We start from the raw sequence: 24,040 nt of genomic DNA on the forward strand, positions 1-24,040 counted from the left end.
GAGACTAGGTCGAGTCTGGAACATTTGGCCGAAGGCCGGTTTCGTCGAATGTGTAATTCTGATAAATAAAAATTGGTGAAATGTCTGTTTACTCTGTTAACGTTTCGATCAATTCAGCGTCGACCCTTAGATTACAGAATATCTTTACCTTGCGTAACGGAATTGGATCTTCCTTATGGTTAAACATCTTACAACTCTTTTGTTTCAGTAACGTAATTGGATTTTCCTCACGATTTTTCATTAGGATTCAACACCTTTCATCTCCCTTATATCGAGCATGTAATTCCTATGAGTTAACGATTTTTCCGATTGACCACACCCAGATCGCACTGATTCCACGAAACGACTTTCGGCGAACTAATCCTCACCCACCAGGTCAACGTTGGTATTCCGTCGTCGACCCAGACCCGACCTCTACATGCAGCGGCTTAGAAGTTATACGTACGGCTATAGCTATAGCGACGACTAGACTTTACCGCCTCGGGAGGTTCAGCAGAAGCAACAAGGTAAAAAATCAAAATAGAGGAAAACGAAAATTATCATCCGCAACTGTTGTCGTCGTCATCGTCGGGCCGGGGACACTTTTCAGGACGGCGGGCCGGCTAGGCAAAATGCGGTTTTCCCAGCGCAGCATCCGCGGGAACGGTATTCCATCAAGTTCACAGTCCCGATGCCTCAGTACCGTACGGAGGTTCAACGCGACAACAGGTTGGAGAAGCATTTCCCGGCTTCGCGGTTCGGTCGTCAACGTCGTCGTCATCGGTTGCGGTTGTTTGCACTCCGGTGAACTGCAGCTCAAGAGTGCTGTTTTGCTGAATCCCCACTTTCCGCGCGAGGGTTGTGTAATCCGATTAGGGCGATAGAAACATAACGGCGTAAGTGCTTCTTCGGTGCGGATGTTTTTGCGCTTCGGTGGAGAGAGCCTAGATCTGCTGGTGCTGGGTGTTTCTAATGGTGGATACGGTTACACAGGTGAAAGGAGCAGCGAGTGTGGTGCTGTAATTGCTGTTGTAGCAGTTGAAGAAATTCTCACCGAGAGTGTAGTTACAGCAGTTGATACACGGATTAGGGCCATGTACAGATTATCAGGATGTATGGGAATAGGTGGCGTAGCGGTACTTTTCTAATATTAATATGGGCCAGTAGGGTGTAATATGAAAATCGATTTTCCAGCACAGCAATTTTTCAGTTCCTTTTGGGGTCCTAAACAACTCCCCAAAGTTTGGGAACGATTGGTTTAGTCCTCACTTTGCGCAAAGCGATTCAATTTTCCATATAAATTTGTATGGGAAAAACCATTTTTTTGGATTTTGATATTTATAAAATCCACGTTTCACGCTGTACTAAAACCGGATTCATATTCGGATGCTCTGGAATGTGCTCTACAACTTTCCCGAAGAGAGTATGGTGCTAGCTTGTCGCTGAAAGAAGATACAGCGTCCTCAAAACTCGTCTAAAACGTGATTTTCGATCAAAAAACACGTTTTAGACGAGTTTTGAAAACGCTGTATCTTTTTATAGGAGCAAGTTAGCACCATACTCTCTTCGGGAAAGTTGTAGAGCACATTCCAGAGCATCCGAATATGAATCCGGTTTTAGTACAGCGTGAAACGTGGATTTTATAAATATCAAAATCCAAAAAAATGGTTTTTCCCATACAAATTTATATGGAAAATTGAATCGCTTTGCGCAAAGTGAGGACTAAACCAATCGTTCCCAAACTTTGGGGAGTTGTTTAGGACCCCAAAAGGAACTGAAAAATTGCTGTGCTCGCTAAATTTGGACAACTTTATTTTTTTCCATACAACCATATTACACCCTAATGGGCCAGGGCTTTAATGCAGTTTAGCTTTATCTAGCGTGTAATTTATGTTTAGGGCATGGTGTTTCTCAATACAAACCATTACTTTTTATATTAGTTATTAAGCAAATTAATACAATAATTGTGTTTGATAACACCGACCTACGAAAATTGACAAACATGACTGCGCAAGGTCAACTTGAGGTGAAGCATAAGCTTTGGAATCCCCAGAAAAAACGTGCACTTAGATTTTCGTTAAACATTTAAACAGGGCCGAATAGTTTCCCTACAAAGTTTTTATGGAGAATTAGGGTGAATTCTTTAATTTTCTTTCTTTGAACATCAAATTCAAACTCTGCGACCCCATTTTTGTCAAATTCGAATGCTTGATTGTCCTAAAAATTACAAAATGCATTTTCTGAATATTTCATCACCGTCATTTTGAGAAATCGAAAAAAAACAAAAAAATGTTTCGATTATCCGAAGTAAATTTTTTCCTATGCGTTTGTATAATCTAGTCTGAACTAGTCAAAAAATAAGTCCCAAGGACACACTAATGGGAAATTGGATGGGTTTACCGATGAAAATATTTTTAAGAATGAGAAATTAAGTCTATCATATCGAAATTGCCAAAAACCACCAAAAAGCCTATTTTTTCTACCTTCATAACAGGAAACAGGACAATGGATACTTTAATGTATAATTGTCTGGAGAATTCCCACTATCGGTTTTTGAAAATTTTGACGTTTAGACCACTTTTTCTAAAAAACAGATTAAGTAAATGATTTATGTATTTTTTAGGAGAGACATACCCTGACATAGAATTTTCGTAACATCTTAGGCTATTTCCTCAAAAATACTGAACGAAAAAAATCGCGACATCACCTTAAAATTGCAATTTTAAACTTATAAATTGAAAAAAAAAAATCACACAGAAGTGGCGTGTATTTTTCTTTCAGTTTTTTTTCAACCACTTTTTTCTTTGACCACTTTTTGATATTAAGAGATACAGTAATTTTTAAAAAGCAAAATAAAAAACGTTACTTAATCCACCTTTAGGTGGTTGGTGCCTTTCTCACATTCATAAAGTGAATACAGTACACATCGTATAAATAACACTTATTTTTATCAAAATATCTGAGATCAGCCCCCAAAACATTTGTATCGAAAACACTAAAGTACTTATAACTTTTGATAGGGTTGTCAGATTTTCAATCTTTTGGGCTCGTTTTGATTACCTATCCAACGATGGGTCGCATAATGGATCCGCACAACTTTTTCATCAAAATATTCGAGATCCGGCCTCAAAAAAGTTTATAAATAAACTTAAGTGCTCATAACTTTTGATGGGGTTGTCAGATCTTCAATCTTTTGGACGCGTTGGGAAGGTCATTCAAATACCTTTCTAACAATATATAGCATGACGGGTTTTCTTACAAAAACCACCCTTTTTACAATCTTCCGAAGTTTAGCTAAAACCGTTTTTTAGCATAACTTTTGAAGTACTTTTCTAAACTTCATAATATTAACTAGGGTCTTGTGGGACCCCAAGACGGATCGAATGAGACCAAAACAGTCTAAATCGGTTCAGCCAGTCCGGAGATAATCGAGTGCATATTTTTGGGTGCACGGACTCACATCCAGACACACGCACAGACATTTGTTCAGAATTTGATTCTGAGTCGATAGGTATACGTGAAGGTGGTTCTACGAGGTCAAATAAAGAAGTTCATTTTTCGAGTGATTTTATAGCCTTTCCTCATTGAGGTGAGGAAGGCAAAAATATTTAACTAACTTAGGCCCTTCTCAAATGTCATTTTCGAGTACAATTAGCTCCAAATACACAAAAATGGCTAATCCTGGTTGGTCACTTTTTCGTTTGACACTTTTTTAGTTTGTACCCCGTTGGTTTGACAAAGTCAATCTAAAAAGTGACGCACTGTCACTTTTTACACGGGACTCACACACACTTTCAAACAAACTACAGTGGGAAAAAAGGGCCCAAAAAATTACAGCAACATGATTTCGCGCAAACCATCGATTGCTATACACCAAAAGCTTCGTTTTTGCATCAGGAACATTAATCCGATGAAAAATCGCACTGCACGGACTGGAGGCTTCTACCATTAATAGTCATGCAAAACAATCCTAGAATAAAATTAAATACAATATTTTGGATGGGGACATGAATAGTACACTCCTCTTTTAAAAACATGAAGTTTGTATTGTCGCAAGTGTAGTTTCAGGAATTTGTCAAATATGATCTTCGGATGTGGCCACAGGTTAACCATCCAAAATCAAGAAGTTTGATACGTCGCATGACTAGTTTACGCTGTTTCCTAATCCGGTTCCGAATGTGGCCACCGGAGATCGGTGGAACCGGTTCCGATAGGTCCTATGGTATGTAATATTATTCTAGGATTGTTTTCATCGGATTATTGTTCTTGGTGCAAAAACGAAGTTTTTGGTGTATAGCAATCGATGGTTTGCGCGAAATCATGTTGCGGTTTTTTTTGGGTCCTTTTTTACCACTGTGCAAACGTTTGGTGGTAAGTGTAAGCTCTGTGTACCCGTTCGTTTGACAACAATTGGTGTCAAACCAACGGGGTTTCAGTATAAGCCTAGCATGTCTACAAAGTTTCATTGAAATTGGAGAGGGTCGGGTACAAAAATATCAGAAAAAATCCTGATTTGAGCTGGAATTGATCAATACAGAAACGTCAATCTATTTTCCCCTCAGAATCAATTTAATATAAAAACATAATAAAAAAAACATTTGAAAACTGCTTTTGTCAAAACAATGTAAAAATTACAAGAATTTTTACAAAAGTATTTTGAATCAAATGATACTGAAAACAAAGCCAACTAGATTTTAAAAAAAGTGTAAACAATGCATTAACTTGAGCATGAATTTTTAAGGTCACATCAATTAAAATTTGTAATTCATCTTCACTTAAAAAAAATCTTCTTTGAAATACCAAAACAAAAAATTTAAAATACTTCATTGGTCTAATAAGTACAAATGAAACTATTCTTAGATAAATTATACGGTCATTTGTTAAGGGTAATATACACGTTGAAAGATAATACAAAATTATTTGTAAAATAGCGTAATTCTTGAAAAACTTCAGCTCCCTTAAAATCCAGAATCCAGAACTGGAATTTCTGACGTGGGAAACGTTTGGTTATGTCACATGTGTCATATGTGCTGAAAATGTCAGGGGTCATGACGCGAAAATCGGTGACGCTGACACGAATTTTTGAGATCCATTCACTGAACCGCAAAACCGTGACATAAACAAACCCGGCGCAGTCGTGAGTGCCCTAGCTCATTGAGCAGCTGCAATGCGAGGCAGTAGTCGACCAACGCTCATTCGACGTTGCACGCACACACATAAAGAAACAAGTTTTTACACCAAAAGTTCATATTTTTGCGTGGAAATGTAATTTTGAATATAAGTTATGGTTGTTTTAAGTGTTTTGTACAGTCTACAACCATTCAATTGTTTGAAAATAGTCAAAATAGTGTTTAAAGAGCATTTTACGAGTCAGTCATATGAGTGAGTGTAGCTCATTTTTTCACGTCTCTCATTCTCCAGCAGCCGACCGGCACAAGTCAGGCGGCAGTGGTTGAATAGACACAGTAGGCTTGCAGTCACATGCTAGCAGTGAACTGACATTTGGTTTGCTTCATGTGTACGCTGGGTTGGAAACTTTTTGCAGGCCTAGTTATGTGCAAAGAAATTTGGACGGGCTTGCTGAAAAAATACACTGAAAGAAAATTACACGCTACTTCTATACATTTTCGGATTTTTTTTCAATTTTTTTTTAGGAAATAGTCTGAGATGATAGAAAAAGACTCATGAAAAATGCAGGAAAAAAAAATACAAAAATCATTTATTAAAACTGTTTTTTGAAAAGTGGTTCGAACTTATTTTTTTTTCTTCAAAAAACGAAAATGGGAATCGATTCTCCATACCATGGTGATGAAATAATGATAAAACGCATTTGATAATATTGATAATTGGCAATCAACTATTCAAATTCAAAAAGTGAGGAAACAAATTCATCCTGAAAAGCATTGAATGTGTGAACCAAAGTGACAGAACATTTCTGCAGCATTTAAAAAACCCCCTTCTTCGAGTTGCCGCCAAAACCATCCAAAATGGCCGACAAGCGGCCCTCCTCGCGAACCCTTCATCCTCAACCACGCCGTGCGTCGAACTTCCACGGCACCAGCTTCGACGAGACGCGGCTGCTACGGCCGTCCCAGGAAGAGCATCGGGACGCGGTGAACAGTTTACTGCCCGGGGGCACCTATGGCGGTGGCAGTGGTGCCAGTTCGGGTAAAAAATCGCCTAAATTTTCGCGCGCCCAAAGTTTCGGCGACAGACTGCTGGGAGCGTCTTCGCCAAAATTTGCAAAATCGAAGAAAATGCTTCCGGTCGTTGTGGCGGTGGGGGTGCAGCAGCAGCAGCAGCTCATGGCTCAGGACGGCAGACGTGGCAGTGCTGCAAGTGGTGCTGCGTATCGATCTGCCGGGGATGAAGTGCTGCTGGAACAGCGGCAGGACAGCTGTCGGAAGTTGCGGAGTCGGAGCACCAGCGTTTGCGTGGCCAAGTGGAATGAGCAACTTCTGGCCGCGGATGGAAGGTAAGAGTGTACGGAGGGTGGACGATGGGGTTTGGACAGTAGATTGGATTTGTGTGTTTAGGATTTTAATTCCAAGGGTATCGTGCAGGGGAGGGAGAATGGATGTCCAGTACGGGAACGGTGAAATTAGGTTAAAAGAACGAGCTGGGAAAACATTGAGACGGATGTTCTTTTTTTCTGGATGCCGGATAAATCTGGACCAGTAATTAGATATCAAAGGCAGTCACCGTTGACGGGCTTCAATCTACTACGTGTACGATGTTTGTTGTGATTTGAAAGAAAGGAGCTATACCAATTTTCGAACACTAAGCTTTTGACCGATTCACGTCAATTTTGCAGTTTGCTGCTATCCAAACAGCATTACCAGATACACCAACAATAGTGAGTTACTTGCTCCATTTCCTGCTTGAGCCATTTATTACTTTGAAATAGTCAGAAACACTTTATTTTTATAATTCAAGATGTAATTCAAGATCAAAGTTCTGGGTGGCTGCTGTTTAAAATGGGTAAAGAATTGCTATATTTCCCATATTAACATTATTTTAAAAAGAATGCTTTGATTTTATGTTTTTGTTCGCCTCGTGCGTGTGATTTTACCTAACAGTATTTTCGATTTTTCTTCAAAATTATTTAATAGGATTAATAGGAAATTAATAGGACGAATAATACCGTCCAACAAAATTTCTGCGCAGCCTCATCTTGAGGGGAAGCATGCAGTTTGAGGTCCCTTGAAACACGCTAGCAATTCTCTACCTAAACCGGAAATGGATTTTATTTGTATTTTTTTTTTATTTGGCTCAAACTTTGTGGGGCCCTTCCCTATGACCAAATAAGCAATTTTGGCTGCTGTCCATACAAAAATGGTATGTAAATATTCAAACAGCTGTAACTTCTGAGTGAATTTTCTGATCAATCTGGTGTCTTCGGCAAAGTTGTAGGTATTGTTGAGGACTATTGAGAAAAAAATAGGTACACGGAAAAAAATGCAGATTTTTTAATTAACTTTTTTCACAAAAACTCAATTTCCCAAAAAATCGTATTTTTTATATGTATGTACTGTACATCCGCAACTTTTGAGCCATAAAGAAACATGATCAAAAAATCTGCCACCGAGTTATGATTTTTTGAAAAAATAGTGATTTTTGGAAAAAATCGAAATTTTATGCAAAAACAAATTTGACGTTATTTTTTAATGCAAAATTTAATTTGGAATCGACTTTACTTTAGAGATTTTTTGATAAAGGGCTCCGTTTTCAAGATATAGCCACCGAAAGTTTGACTTTAGCGAAATATTTGCAGTATTTCGATTTTTAAAAATAGTGACCATGAGTGACCATTTCTAAAAATATTTTTTTTAAAGTTCAGAAAATTTGCTATAAAATTGTCTAAGAGACATTGAAGATTGGACCTCTGGTTGCTGAGATACAGCCGCTTTAAGAAAAAGAAACAGGAAAATTGAAGTTTTCTCAGCCTCACCCAAACAGCCCACCATTTTCTAATGTCGATATCTCAGCAACTAATGGTCCGATTCTTAATGTTAAAACATGAAACTTTCGTGAAATTTTCCGATCCATTCGAAAACTTTCGGTGGCTATATCTTGAAAACGGAGCCCTTTATCAAAAATCTCTAAAGTAGTTTTCGATTGCAAATTTAAATTTGCATAAAAAAATTTGGTTAAAAATGGTTTTTGTATGAAATTTCGATTTTTTTCAAAAATCTCTATTTTTTTTTTAAAATTATTAACTCGGCGGCAGATTTTTTGACCATACTTTTCAATGGCTCAAAAGTTGCGGGTTTTGGTCCCCTAAATTATATAAAAAAATCTCGTAAATTTAAAAAATACGTATTTTGAGAAATTGTTTTTTCGTAAAAAAAAAGTTTATTAAAAACTCACCAATTTTTTTTGCGTGTTTTTATTCTTTTCTCAATAGTCCTTAACAATACCTATAACTTTGCTGAAGACACCAAATTGATCAGAAAATTTACTCAAAAGTTACAGCTGTTTGAATATTTACGTATCATTTTTGTATGGACAGCTGCCAAAATTGTATGGAGACTTGTATGGGTGAACCAATGACACAAAATAGCTTCTTTGGTCATGGGGAAGGCCCCCACAAAGTTTGAGCCAAATAAAAAATAAAAAATAAAATTCATTTCCGGTTTTGGTAGAGAATTGCGCATATAAAAAAATGGTTAATATCAATTGACACGATTCCGAGGTATGATTTTTTGTAAATAAAATTGAATTCGGTAAATAAATTTAATAAAAATAGCACGAAAAAATAAAGTTGTCCAAATTCATTGAGCATATCAAATGTTCAGTATCCAGTCTAAAACGTGGTTTTTGCTAGAAAATCGAAAAGCTTATCGCCGGGAACAATAAAATCATCAATCTTATCTAATTTTTGGGACCGAATTGCTCAAACAGAATAATTTATATTTAGTGTCTGAAAATTGTTCAAATTTAAAGATTCTGTAAATTCACTTTAATTTTGGGCAGCTAGTCGGCGATGAACTATGGTTATGAATATTCATACCGGTTGGATTGTACGGATAAAGGTCAACCATCAGTGAATTATCGCTCGGATCCACGGCAGAGCATGTGGCCATAAATTACCATTTAATCTACCCAACCAGCTGGTTACACCAGGGTTGCATCAAATTTGCTTGAAGCTCAACGAAATAAAGTGTCCAGTGAGGAAATCATGCTTCAATCGACAAATAAATGGTTTTATCAACTTTGCATTGATCCCATTTAGTCAGGATTTCCCCTCCTTCGACAACCATGGATGGATGAAGGTTATTTGAGCTGATTCTTCTATCTAGCTGGAATTTACAGTTTTCTGGACTTCGGTTCTGATGGGTATCAGAGTCACTTCCGATTTGTTGAAGAACATTTAATGGATTTGGTTTGAAAGCAATTTTCCTCGTGAAGTTTTGTCAAATTTTGGATTGATGCAAATTCTGTAAATAACCTTGATTGATTAGTTCAAAAAGTCAAACTGGCGGGAAATGTTCACCAATCATGAATAAAATAAAAAGTAAATAGCAGAGTTCGTTTGCTATATGGGTATTGATTTGCAGTGAGAGTCATCAATGAAACATGCATGACATGATGCTGACAGTGACGAATGATCTGGCGCTTTGCTTTTATCTACTAGCGAGATGCTGCTGAGATGGGGAACCATATGGAAACGATTCCATGTCGGGAGGGACACGGAGTGGGCGGGTGTTTGCGCTAAATCGACAGGCGATTGGCACTCGTTGAGCGCACCCGAGCGAAATAGGTTACGAGAGTTGCTGGGAAAGTATAGATGCAAGCTAAAATGTTGCACGGTGAAACTTAAATTGAGTGGATTATGAAGCTGTACGGTCTGGGTTTCAATTTTCTGGACGGGCTAATATGTAACAAAACTCGCTGAATAGAGTTTCATTTTCGAATATTTGACAAGCTAGTAGATTGCAAAGCGCAGAGAGTATAACACTTAATAGTTGAATACAAACCAAGTGCTAAAATTCATTTAGCCTAACGAGCTATGATGTTATGAACCATTTTACTATCATTTTATTTTAATTGAGTTTATTGTATCAACTTCCAAATCAACACCTCTGAGGTACAGGTATAACAATGCGAAAAGTAGTTTGTGTCATAATCCGTTCAACTAATCTATGGGTGATCAATTTCCGCTCAACTCGCATAATTGGTGAGCTAACTTTTCATTCCGTATAACTTTTCAATTAGTTTTGAAACAAAGCATACAGGCAAAACCCTCTCACTTTTCGGCAGAACCTACCACGACCGAAAAGTTTTGCCAGCATTTCACGCAAAGCCACACATCGCAACCCACAATGGTACACATTTTCCCCCGGCGAGCCCGGATCCGCCATCGGATGGAAAAGTTGTTCCACGGCGCGTTTCTATTTGCGTATACAATGAGCAAATATGCCACATCAGAACCCGGCTTGTTGATTTGTGATCTGGAATTGGAATCGCAAGCACTTGGGGCTCTATCGCGGAGAATTGAATGGAATTCTGACGGTGTGGTGTCCCGCGTGCAAATCGACGGAATAGTTGGTAGTTTGATTGATGTTCAAGTTTAAGGGGTGAGACAAAAATGTGATGATCTTTGGATGATCTTTACAAAGTTTAGGACTGGGTAGTAGAGATTTTGTACAACTCTTACTTTGGTTTCTCAGTATTTATAGACTTTGACTGCAAATTCAATTCTTCGTAGAGACCATTTTATTCAAATTTGTTGAAAATTTGACGATTCTTACTTCGGCTTCTTTTTTTTGTAAATAATAAAAAAAATCAACAGACACACAACTATCCAATTCATTATTACCTATTGAGTATTGAGCCGCTTTGAAGGGGAGTCCTACATTTTTTTTTTCAATTGTCAATGGAGGAATCTCTACGTAAGCCAAAGTGTACTTTTCAAAAATCTTTAAAATAAGAAATTCTTATGATTTTCTTCGCTCGGATACAGTGATTTTAGCGAATTGCAGACTGGATTTCGTCATGTTTATGAGTCGAACTCATGGCTCTTGAACCAGATTTTCTACTTCTACTACATTTTTAAGAAGATATAGAAATTCTCCACGGTATCCATCATGTTTTTTTTCGCTTTTAGTTCATTAGTTTTGGAAAAGCGAGTTGTAACGACCGCTTGCATTGCCGTTCGAATTCTTATGTAGATACAATTTCAAATGCTAGGAGTTTTGCCAATCTTGTATAGTTCTGAATATTCAACTTGCATTTTAGTCCGATACTTGAATTCTTTATCATAAAAAAATCAAATTGTTAGCTCTACAGCATTGCTTCGGAATTCTCTATTGAGCAATTTCAGCCTAAAACAGGAATTTTTCAAGCATATTTTTGTGTATATGGAACCAGGTGCTCTCGAGAATGACATTTGAGAAGGACGTAATCTAAAAAATGTATATCGTAATTTAAATGTTGCTGTATCATGAAGCCATTGCATCGTATCAAAAAGTGGCCAAAGACAAACTTGTAGAAAAGTGGACGGGATTTCTGAAAAACCACTAAAAGAAGAAATCACGGCGCTTTTTTATAATCAAAAGTAAAATTTAAAGGATATGTCATATTTTTTCCGTACAAGGTTTTTGTAAAAATAACCTAAGCTGTTTCTATGATGATAATATTTTGTTAAAACTTGCAAATTATACCAAATTTTGATGAAATTCATGTAAATTATTCTATAACAATTTAAAAAAACCAGTAGGTGGTGTCCATCATGTGAAAGAGAAATAATTCAAGAAATTTTGGAGAAAGTAACTTTATATTTTGCGAAATTCGGCATATGTATGCCAATATTGAACCAAAAGTGATACTTTTTTTTATGGAACTTGTTTAACAAACTGTTCTCTACGATGTAATTGATTCGGAATTGTTTTAAAATGTCATGGTGTAATATGGCAGAGGATTGAAAAAATAAATTTGGAAATCTATTAGGAAATAAACATATGTATCCGTTCAGTGCTTTCATGAAAAATTGTACTAAGAAAAGATTTATATTCGGTCGTCTTGTTTCTTCCCACTTTGATTTTGGGGTAATTTCAAAGAAAACTAGACATCTGAAAAATTTTGTTCATACACTTTTTATTGGATTTCTCAGAGATGTCAGAGTCTTCTAAGGCATATTTATAAGAAATTTGATAGATATCAACATGAATGCACTGATTTTCTGCGAATTTTCTGAAAAAATATCCTATAAACCGAAAAAAATCAAGAAAAAGTTGCTCTAGACCCCGTGGTGAAAACTGGCGGAAAAAAACCCTTCTTTCATGGTTCAAAATATCGGACAAACCGAATTTTTTATCTTTGTTTGATCTACAAAACACACATTGTACTCATATGCTAACATAAGATGCAAGATGAAGTTCCATGCTGTTCTTCTATTCTGCATTAACCAATAAGGAGTATTAATTTTTAAGACTCGGATTATAAAATAAATTTAAGGTTTAGACAAATTAGTCATAATTTATACAACAGAACAGATAAGTTAGCCGATTATCAAAATTGGTTTGGAACTTTCATATAAATGCAGCTTTCTGTCATTTTTGAGATCTTTGTTTTTTTTTGTCAGTTTTGAGAAGATGCAAACATTAAGTTTATATGATTTTTTTCAAATAAATTTTATAATTCATTTCCACTTCGTTGAGAATAGCTGGTTTACACGATAGTAGCTATTCTCAACGATGGTTTCGGTGAACTTGAATCACCTGCATTGAAAATGGTTGTGAAAATAGGGTGGAAACTCCAATCGTTTTGCGCTTTTGGACAAAGTTGTAGATAATTGAATTCCCTACAGGAATCTCACACTTGGACAAATTTGTACGAGATTTGCGCCACCTACTGCCAAAATCCTAAAGCGATGTTTTCGCCATATATTTTTCACGATACTCAAAAGTGAACCCTCAATCTAACCGATTCATATCAAAATTTGCATAAATACTTATTTTTCCTATAAAGAATCGAGCCCCGGGCAGTCTCTATTTTTTTTTGTGTTATCGAGAACCATTTTTTCAATATTTTTCTAGTAAAAACACGACGACAATAGACATAAAAGTGCTGTGACAAATTTTATCTGCTTCAAATACTCAATCTTAGGTGCCATACATAACATATATATCTAAATAAGAGATCTTTTAGAGACGAAAAACTATAAACTTATGTTATCTCGTCACGTCGTCAATTTCGGCCCGGTTCGACTTGATTGCTTTCTTCTTCCCCACATAGTTCCAAACCCCATCAGATGAAAAACTGACATCTGTGAAGCCTTGGTCAGCCCTTTTATGAAGGGGGCGACAAATCATAAAACCACAAAGAGGTGTAGTTTTTTTGTATTTACCAAGAATCCGGTGCCAACGTGGGCAACACCTCTTCAGAAAGATAAGGTTTTGGACCGAATTTGCTAGGGAAAAGGTGTGTCAACAGACAATCCTGAAAACCACAGAAAAAGTAAGGGAACAACCTACGTGACACTTTTGCTAGTATGTTCAAAGTTGGATCGATATTATTGGTGGGATGAAATTTTGAGTCATACTTTATTTGGAGTTTGCATTTAGGACTACCGAATTATTGATTATCTAAAACGCATCTGAAACGATATCTGATCATGGACTCAAATAACAACTTTAATGCAGTCCACAACCGTCAAATGCAATAACAACTTGAAAGTTATACATTTATTGTCGCCATTTATTGGCGGTTTACCACTCAACACTCCAAGCGTTTGCGCCGAAATTGCCCGTGTCGAACACCAGCAGTGTCGGACCAACAAAAAGCTCGTAAAAACGCAATGTTCAGCACAATAATTCCCATAAAACTTTATTACTCGGGCCGGGGGCCTGACTACGCGGAAGCCCACAGGCTTGGCTTGACTTTTATTTACCTTTTTGTTTGGTGAATGATATTTTTAACGATTCTAAAATTTTCGGAAATTATATTTTTTTAATGTGAGATGTTCCAGCTAATTTCAGAATAAACTGCTCTTATTTCTGAGTAGTCTTTTTTGAAAATTTATTTTAATTTGATTTTTAAAGAACTGATTGAAATTCAAAGAAGGTGTTTCATTTCACTAGCATCACTTTACTGTAGCACAACGATAAACATCTACAAAAGTGTAAGATGAAGTTAAGGAGGTATTTCCTCGTATCACAACATAAATGATTTTACAAAGAGGACCGTATTACAGAGAAGAAAAAAAACACAACCGAAGCACACAACATTGGCTTCCGGTTGACATTGTACTGGAGGAAAAATTTCTGTTGAATGGAGCGGATAAAAGGTCCAGGAAAATAAAAATCTTTGTAGTACGTGTCGTCCACTGGGTAGGTCAGCCAGCAACGCTCTACGATTTTTTTTTCTCTTTTTTTCGAGGAAAACTGTTTGTACTTGGGAAACACTTTGCTCTTCTGCACTGATTCTTATTGTGCTTTTTTTTCACTTAATGTTGCATTGTTCGTTTTGATCTTGTATTTTTTTATTGTTGTTCCGCTAAGAAAAGACTTGACTTGCAGTGAACGGTTAAACATTGAGGAATTTTCCAAGATAGAGTTGCAGATGGTGCAACTTTAAATTGGACGGGTTGTCGTGTTGGCAAGTTTATTGGTTTATCTTAATTCCGTTTTGTTTGAGTTGTTTATCAATTTGTTTTCAATGTCAGTTAATTAAAACGCTCGAAAGCTGATCTTTAAGACAAATAGAAACTGTTTTTTGGGGAATAGAACACAAAAATAAAAGTATACCTAAATTGAATATTGATTGTTTCTTCTTAAGGCGAACCTTACATCTATATCAACTGCAAACAATCGTCAGCTAGCAACGAAAAAATACGTGACTTGCCTGTCCAATCTTCATTTGAGCTAAATTGAAAAGAGTTCTTTCCCATTTCTTCCCACTTTTCTCAATCGTCAGCTATGCTGCTCAAAATTTACTGTTTACAATCTGTGATGGGACGTTTCCTGAAGAGCAGAATAAATTGACCCAGTTCCAATCAACGAATCGACAGAAACTGATACCATTTTTCTCCCTCGAATCTCCGACGGATCGTTAATCTCAAACCCAACGCTACGGTCAAATGCTTCGAAAGCTCGACCACCATAGATCTTGTCCATTTTCAACCCTCACTCCATACCCCCACAGAAAAAAACACTCCGTTATGCACAGATAATCCGGGTGAAAAATTATAAAAGGATAAGCCAATCTAAATCCTGTTTGCATCACCCCTAACGCCATCGGAAAGTCGATTACTAGGGTTAGTGAAATTTCACGATTTCGCGGACATCGTGAAATCCGCGAAATTTGGCTTTTTCCGCGAAATCCCGTGAAATGTTATGTTTGTGTGAAAATGTAACGATTTTTCTCAAAATAATTAATCAAACTCAAAAAGAAATAAAAATAATGTTATGAACTACTGTAGAATTAAGCGGGTGAATATCCTGGTTTAATAGAGCACCGGATTCGAGTGATAGAAATGAAAGTTCTCCTATAAGTAGAGTTAGTGAAATTTCACAATTTCGCGGACAGCGTGAAATTCGCGAAATTTGGCTTTTTCCGCGAAATCCCGTGAAATTTTATGTTCAATTACTTATATAGGGTTAGTGAATTTTGACGATTCCGCGGAAGGGTGAAAAATTCTTGAAATTTATCAATTTTCTCAAATCACTTTTTTTCAAATGTCTTCATAATAACTATTTCAACCATAAGGACTATTTAAGTAAATCTTATTAGTCTTCGTTTGATAAGCTTGATATGAACCATTTGAAGAATAATTAAAATTTTCAGTTTCTATAGAAACAAACTAAGTTTAGTAATATTTTTATTTTTTTGTTCGCTGTAGTACAAATTTTACTGCTATTTTATTTAAAATGTATGATTTCAAAAGAAATTAAAATAATCAAGCTTTGTTTTATTTAAAATAAAATAAAGAGTATTTTTAATCTTTGAAATCACATTTTTAAAACATTTCAGATTTTTTCTTAGTTCTGTTTTATTCTAAAAATATTTGATTATTTCTGTGAATAATTCTCTTGAAAGTTATTTTTTTTTGTTTTCTGTTCATATTTTGAATAAAAATTTCGATTTCGTTACAATTTATAACATTTTTGCCTATGGAGTTAAATTTAGTTTTATTAAAAAGAGAGATGAAAACCTTAAAAATTATTTTGAATGGTCTAAATGTTGAAGAATATTTAAACTATTTTACATATTTTGGATGGACAAGATTGTTGAATCTTGCTTCGATATGAAATTCAATAAAATTGAAACTGATAAAACAGAAGCAAATCAGCGAAAACTTTTTAACTTTTTTAGCTGAATATTAAAAAAGCAATTCAATAAATGAGAATACGCATGCCTTACATTTTGTATCAAAGTATAAATTGAGCCCATCCGTAAACCAGACGGGGTTTTTTTTTATAATTAGGAAATTTTTTGTTTGTCACGTTCACGTCAGTTTATTGAAGAATAATATATAATGAAGCATAAAAAGTAGTTTCTGTGATTTAAACATAAGATTTTCCGAGTTATTTTAACATTTTTCACGTTCCGCGAAATTTGCGTGAAATTCGGTGTTTTGAAATTGAGGTCCCCGTGAAATTTGCTATTTTCGAGCGTGAAAAATCACTAAGCCTATCGATTACCAGCCCCCGACTACTGGCTAGTAAGGCTACGATGTGAGAGACAAGAGTTCACCATCGGAAACAACGATCCGCAATTTAGAGACTACTTCCCCGGAAGACGTGAAAATATGCTTTCCGTTTTTTTGTCTTCTGCTGCCCTCTATTTAAGGTCCTGGTGATTGTGTTACATGTCCTGGTGTAGGGTAGTCAGCTGTATTGTTGGAATTTCAATATTTCTAACTGTTCGTATCTTAATACGTAATTTAATCAAAGTTTTTTTTTCTTATTTTGCTTATTCACAAGACGGCTTCACTGACCTTCCCTCTGAACGGGTTAGGAGTTCAACCATCCACTATCTAACCAGTGTTGGCCGAGTTTACGTTGCAGAAAAAAGGGAACCCCCGCCAACACACATCACCCTGAACAAAAAAGAACTGAAAGATGTAGCAAGACTGCAAGATTCAATGATTTTGTAGTCCAGAGTCCATTTGTCGGAGCCAACCAAGCTGGCAAATTAGATTTCCTGTGGCGAATCGGGTCAATGCTTCTGTCGAGGATTTTCCTCTGTGGCAGCGCCGACCGTGTTAAGTGTCCGGACGTGCATCTCTCCCCGGTTGAGATTTTGTGAACGTGTGTGAGTGTGCTGAGATTTTCCAAGTTTTCTCGTATCGAATTACGGCGAGATTTCTTGCCTCGATAGTATAAATTCATTACACGCTATATTCACTTTAGCAGTATACGGATAATACTAATGTTATCATCGGGGGGACCACTTACCAAGCACACATATCTAGCTAATAACTATAACTGCATAAATTGCCGTTCAGAGCGGGATTCACCATACATTGTGCTGTATGGTGTATGTGGGATGAATGTCACTATCGTCATCCCCATCGGTGGTGATCGGGGCTCATGAACGGGAGGCAATCCCCCATCATAATGTCACTTTAGTGCAAAGCTATTATGATTGATTGAAATTATCCACCCGAGCGGAAAGTGATTGTTTTCCGTGGAAGAGGTCTTTATTAACTTGTACAGGATGGTTAAGTGTTCATATGGGTTGGTTCAAATAGGCTTAAGGGGAAAGTTAATACGTGATGGACGGTAATGAGTTGTTTCATCTTAATTCAATTAACTCTTCGTACGGATACGGATGCTAAGATTGACATTGGTTATGGCCAAACTGTGAAACTTGAAGTTTAAGTAGGCTAAATTTCGTCCAATTCCACACAACTTTCTGAAACAAAGCATCAATGGGACCAAGTCTCTCTTATATGTGCCAATGACAATAACAAGAAGAAGAAGAAAGAAAAAGAAGACAATAACAAGAACAAGAAGTTCTTGTTGGAATCAAAGTAATAACACCTACCATCAAAAGGATGGGAGATCGCTTTATTTACCAGCAAAGCTTTTTAAAACTTTTTCATAGAGAAATTTGGGTAATTCTTTACCAACTCACACGAAATCGGAAAAAGTTACGTTAAACATTATCCTAAGGGGTAACTTTTGTCCCTGATCGTGAATCCGAGGTCCGTTTTTTGATATCTCACGACGGAGAGGCGGTCCATTTTTGAACATGCGAAAAATGATGTGTTTTTCAATAATTTGCAGCCTGAAACGGTGATGAGATAGAAATTTGCTGTCAAAGAGACTTTTATGTAAAATTGTACGCCCGAATTGAAGGCGTAGGGTAGAGTAGTCATCAATGAGACACGGGGAACAATGATAAAATACTTTTTCGCTCGTAGGCTGCCATTTACACCAAAACTAATATTTCTTCAAATTTCTTTCGACGTTTCATAGGGATTGAGTTGGGCTACAATGTCCTTTTATTAGGTTTGGCCAAAATTTAGAATGTGTGTGTGTGTGTGCAACCAACCAAACGGGACCACGCGGCCACTTCTTACAAATTGAGTTGTTTCCATGTATTTTTTTAGATCTACATTCTATACATGCAAATAACTCGCATAGGCATTTGGTTGGTGTTAGCTCTGCCGAGCTTCGGTGACCCATTTCTACGCTGGCTAGCCGAGCGCGAGGTACTTCAGCTTTATCGACAAGCCCCGCCCTGAAGAACGTTTGCACCAATCGGGTTCAAACGTTATTTAGAACTTCCGAACCCTTGTCAAATGGACAAGGACCCAGCGCGTATATAGTTGATAGTAACAGTATTCCTAATTCCATTCATAGCTCACCAAGCCGTGATGTGATGGTCTAGTGGTTAGCATTTTTGCTTACCAATCCAAAGAACGGGGTATCGAACCCCGACTCGAGCGACATTGATTTTTCGTTCATGTTCAGAGTTTCAAGATTTATAATTCCTATACTTTCTCGTTGGGAGCAGATGGGAATCGAACCCAGGACCATTCTTTTACAAAGCGAACACCGTAACCAGTCAGCCACGGCCGCTCCTAGGTTTGGCCAAAATTTAGAATATACCCAAAATCCAGGGCTGTCTCATTGTTCCCTACTCTTTTCAGCCCATGGGTAACAATGAGACACTTCGATTTTTCTTCATTAAACTTTTCAAAATCTATGGAAATCTTTCAAAACATGAATTGGAAGTGATTTTTAGCATATTTATTGAGTTTGAACTTTATTTAACCAAAAAAATAAAGTTATTTGGTAAAATTTATGGATTTTTCAAAATTTAAATACTTTTTAGTATAACTTTTGTTAATTAAAGTTTCATGTTAGCAAAATTGCTCTAAAATGTTCAAGGCAAGTCACCTGCAATGGAACGATACAAAAACATGAAGTTTTACTAGAAAAGTATTGATTTCCGTAGAATGTCTCATTGTTCCCCACCTGTATCATTGTTCCTGCCAAGTGCGTCTACAATGAGACAGTTGAATAACTCTGGCTGTAGATGTCGGATCGATCTCATATTTTGATCAATGTTAGAACACATTAAAAGAAAGAAAATGGAACAAAAAGCTCATTAAACCATGCTGATGAAAAAATTAGAAAAATCGTTGAAAGTTGAAAACCAAAAGTGTCTCATTGATCATTTTTTATCGAAAAAACACTAAACTCTGCCATTTTCCGTTACTCGACTGTAAACAATTTGGAACATGTCATTTTAAGGGAAAGGGTCATTTTTTCATTTAGAACACAAATTTTCATTTTAAAATTTAGTTTTTTTAACTTTGCAGGGTTATTTTTTAAAGTTTTACAATTTTCTACAGAGTTGTAGAGCAGACAATTACAAAAATTTTGATTTGTAAACATAAGGGGTTTGCTTATAAACATCACGAGTTATCGCGATTTTACGAAAAAAAGTTTTGAAAAAGTTGGTCGTCGTTGATCATGGCCGTTCATGGTCACCCGCGACAGACACGGACGACGCAACAAAGAGAAACGCAAAAAGTAACTATTTCATGTTTATTCATGTTTATTTGTTGTACTAATCAGAATACAATATGCTTAACTTATTACCGGATGCAGAGTTTTGGAGATTCTTACAGCTACAAATTAATTCAGATACAATCATTTGATGAAATAAATTCCGTAAATTTCGAATAAGCGAGAGCAGAAAAAACTTTCTAAAATAACTGCTAAATAAGTAACTATTTCAAAACTTTTTTTTCGTAAAATCGCGATAACTCGTGATGTTTATAAGCAAATTCCTTATGTTAATATATCAAAATTTTTGTAATTGTCTGCTCTACAACTTTGTCGAACATTGAGTATATCTAAAAAATAACCCTGCAAAGTTAGAAAAATCACGAAATTTTAAAATGAAAAAAAATGTTCTAAATGAAAAAATTATCCTTCTGGGTCAATGTAGATTCGAAAAGAACATTAAATGGAAGAGTTTTTAAAACATTTTTAGTGTTTTGTTCGATGAAAATACGTTTTTTCGGAATTCTGATTACGCCATTAAATCGGGCGTCTAATTTTACATAAAAGTCTCTTTGACACCAAATTTCTATCTCATCACCGTTTGAGGCTGCAAATTATTGAAAAACACCTCTTCTTTCACATGTTCAAAAATGGAAGGGATCGTACCACCCCTCCGTCACGAGATATCAAAAAACGGACCTCGGATTCGTGATCAGGGATAAAAGTTATCGCTTAGGACAAAGTTTCACGCAAATCGAAGAGGGGTCGGGGCAACTGCTGTGTGAGTTGGCGGAGAATTACCCATTAAACTTTTTGTATTTATTTTAATAAACCTATAAAGAATGCTAGTTGTGGACCCCCCGAACTTTGCAACATTTTTTTGCATTTGTATTGTTTGTTTCCGTTGTGCTTAAAGGTAATGGCTATGAACGAGATTTTGAATTTCCTGGGAACTGAAAGTTGTATTTGGCAATTTTCTGGGAATTCCCGAGACCCTGGAATTGAGCTAGCCTAATTATTTTGAGGAACTATTTCTACTTTGAAAAAAGTTGCACAAATTTTTTGCATGAAATTGTTATTAGATTATTGTGAAGTAAAAAAATAGCCAGTATTTAATTTTCCTGCATCGGGATCTTTACAATATGATGACTAACGTCTCAACACAACAATTTAAAGTTTACAGTGTTCCTTCTTAAGGTCAACTGTACATATTTATTGAAGAAATATCAGTTATCAGGAAAACCTGAATGTTCACAATTGGCGAACTTAGACTTTACAAAGATAGCCAGAGTTTTTTTTTTCAAAATATAATTCAACATTGAGTTTGATGCGAAGCAAAATGTTGCTTATTGAAATCAAAATATGATATTACCTTACTAAGAATTAAAAAAAAAAACACTAGAGAATGAAGATTGCTATTCTCGAGAGATCTAATCTAATCTAATCTAATCAGACCCTAGCGCAGCCAATCTTTCGAAGGGATCCTGGAGAGTGCCTTAGGTTAGATGACGCCTAGCATCTTTCTTGTCATTTATTAACATTTGTAGTGCGCCATTGCATTAGAATGCATTGAAACATCACAAGCGTTAAAGCGGCCAGGCCTACTGCGTAAAGCCGTATCGCAGAGATGACTCGTAATTGGGTTGAGTTTGAGTAACTCTGTAACAGTATTCCTAATTCCAGTCCACGCTCACCAAGTCGTCTTGGCCTAGTGGGTAGCATTTTTGCTTACCATTCCAAAGGACGGAGGATCGAACCCCGCCTCGAGCAACTTTGATTTTTCGTTCATATTCATAATTTCAAATTTATGTGTTCTTAAATTTCTCGTTGGGAGCAGATGGGATTCGAGCCCAGAACGTCGCTTACAAAGCGAACACCGTAACCAGTCAGCCACGGCCGCTCCCCCCGAAGATTGCTATGCTCGAGAGAGGATATGGAAATTGAACCTATCTTGAAAAGGCTTTCCTCACCTAAGAAGATAAGAGAAGCATTGATTTATTCGAACTTGAACATAGAACATTGAACATCCAATGTTTTAAACAATTTCGAATTATTCAAATCTTTTTAACCATTGGCCAATCTTTGCTTTCATATTTATAAGTATAAGTAAATTTCCCGGGAGTCTCGACCAAAATTTCCCGGGAATCGAGAGGTCCAAAAATGTTCGATCTCCCGGGAATTCCCGCTCGTCACCCTCACCAGGCGCTTCCATATTCTTGTGGATGGCTCATATAATTTGGAGTAGACGCTTGGTTTATTTTTAAACCGCTTCTGTTTCGTCCAAACAAGCTCACGTTTGGGATTTTGGCTCAGACAGCCCAAAAACAAAAGAATTATGCTTGAAGGAGGTCATGGTTGTTTACAGTGTAAATTGAATCATGATTTGTTGTTGTTTTTATGCCATGCATAAATGTTCATGAATAAATATGTACATTTTATAATTGCTCTTATTCACGTGGTGATTTTGATAGCTTGTTTTGCAAACGAGTGGATGCTTGAAAACAATAGTAGCGACAATTTGCAAAGCACCGCTAATTAAAATTCTCCGTCCAATTAGTAGTCGATTGTCATTATCACGCCATTGCTGGTTATCGTGGTTGTGCTGTCAGCGGTACACAAGTTGTATTGTAGTTCTTGGAATGGAAGTGTTTTGATTTTATTTTGATTTGAATTTGAAATTAAAAAATTTCAATAAGATGAATATGGTCATCAAGACTATAAAAAGAAATAGTAATTTCCTGTTGGGGTCGTAGATGGTGTCATTCACTCTTAGGGAAATGACTGGCAATGATGGTAAATTGAAATGAAAAAATATTCAAAAAAAAAATCAAGCTATTCGCTCTACAGCATTGCCTTGGCGTTCTCGATTGTGAGATTCCTACTCGAAACTGGGTGTTCGAAGGCTTGATTGTTGAGGCAATTGCAAACCTCTTTTTACACCTTAGCTTCCATCCATACCGGGATTCGAACTGACGACCTTTGGATTGTTAGTCCAACTACCTACCAGCGACTCCACCGAGACAGGACCCAGGGAGACGACTCCTACACCTGGACTGAGCTAACGACCTAACCTTTTTTAGGTTAGTCCGGGACCAACATTTACTTCCCTTCCGACGGAAGGCGTGATCAGACAAATCTCGTCTCGAAAAATGCCACCGGGACCGTCTGGGATCGAACCCAGGCCGACTGGGTGAGAGGCAAGCACGCTAACCCCTACACCACGGTCCCGGCTAATTATTCACGATACGTAAAATGCATCTACAAATAACACAAAGAAAACTATTCTGAATCAAGATTTGAATATTTTTCTAAAACAAACATGACCGACAAGTGGCAGACCAGATATGATGCCATAAAGAGCCTTAAGAGAATTGATGCAAAATGTATCCACAATCAAAAACACATTTCAAACTGTTTTCCACCGAAAAAAAATCATCATTGCATTCAAAACTTGTCCCAGGTAAGTGTCACCTCAATCTAACTTTCACTCAGGCAACACTTATCGTAAAGTAAACTGGAGAGAAAACTTCTTTGTTTACACTCCAAACAGTGCCCGCCAGCGATAATATTATCCTTGTAGTCGCGCAGAGCAACCCAAAGCCAAAGAAAACCCCTTTTTCCAATTTTACTTTCACCTTCCCCAGTGAATTGATTTCTGTTGTAACTCGAAAGCGCCTGTGACTGCCCCACGTGAGCACAGCCTTCATTCAGGGGGAACGGAAATGCTGTCAGTTGTTCATTTGTCAGCCCAAGAGCTTCGATGAACGCGCGCGAAATGGCGCAACAGGAGACCGCTCTTTCTGGGTTTGGCAGCAAAGCCAGCAGCAGCAGCACGTGATCTTGAACTTCCTCTTGCACACAGAGACACACTGAACTTGGCAGTTTTCGCGCTCTTTTATCGGATTGCTCTCACAGCATCCGAGTGGGGGGTGTGTGTGCTCTCTTTGTTATGCTGGATGGCAGTGGTGCCAGGTTTGAAGTTTGAAAGTAGTTTTTTGCACTAAGATTTTTGATGCTGCCAAATCAATCAATGCAAAATCTGGTTCTGCTATCCAACCAGCCATGCCAGATATACAGATAAATCTGTATTT

The 24,040-nt window shown here is 36.9% G+C and overlaps 1 protein-coding gene across 3 annotated transcripts in view; it reads left to right on the forward strand.

The window, feature by feature from the left end:
* The window catches only part of LOC6052037 (GTPase-activating Rap/Ran-GAP domain-like protein 3), a 333,316-nt gene that overhangs the window by 19,439 nt on the left and 289,837 nt on the right, over positions 1-24,040 (forward strand). Inside the window, exons 1-2 of one of the 3 annotated variants that reach the window (XM_038264585.1) lie at positions 678-875; positions 5,855-6,454. The exons of 1 other annotated variant lie outside the window; for it this stretch is intronic. In XM_038264585.1, the coding sequence (XP_038120513.1) occupies positions 5,967-6,454 (488 nt within the window). In that variant the 5' untranslated portion in view covers positions 678-875; positions 5,855-5,966. Of the gene's footprint in view, positions 1-677; positions 876-5,854; positions 6,455-24,040 lie in introns of those variants that run through there. One more of the 3 variants, XM_038264586.1, reaches the window with a different exon arrangement.

Source organism: Culex quinquefasciatus, chromosome 3 (genome assembly GCF_015732765.1).
Source record: "Culex quinquefasciatus strain JHB chromosome 3, VPISU_Cqui_1.0_pri_paternal, whole genome shotgun sequence".
Lineage (NCBI taxonomy): Eukaryota > Metazoa > Arthropoda > Insecta > Diptera > Culicidae > Culex > Culex quinquefasciatus.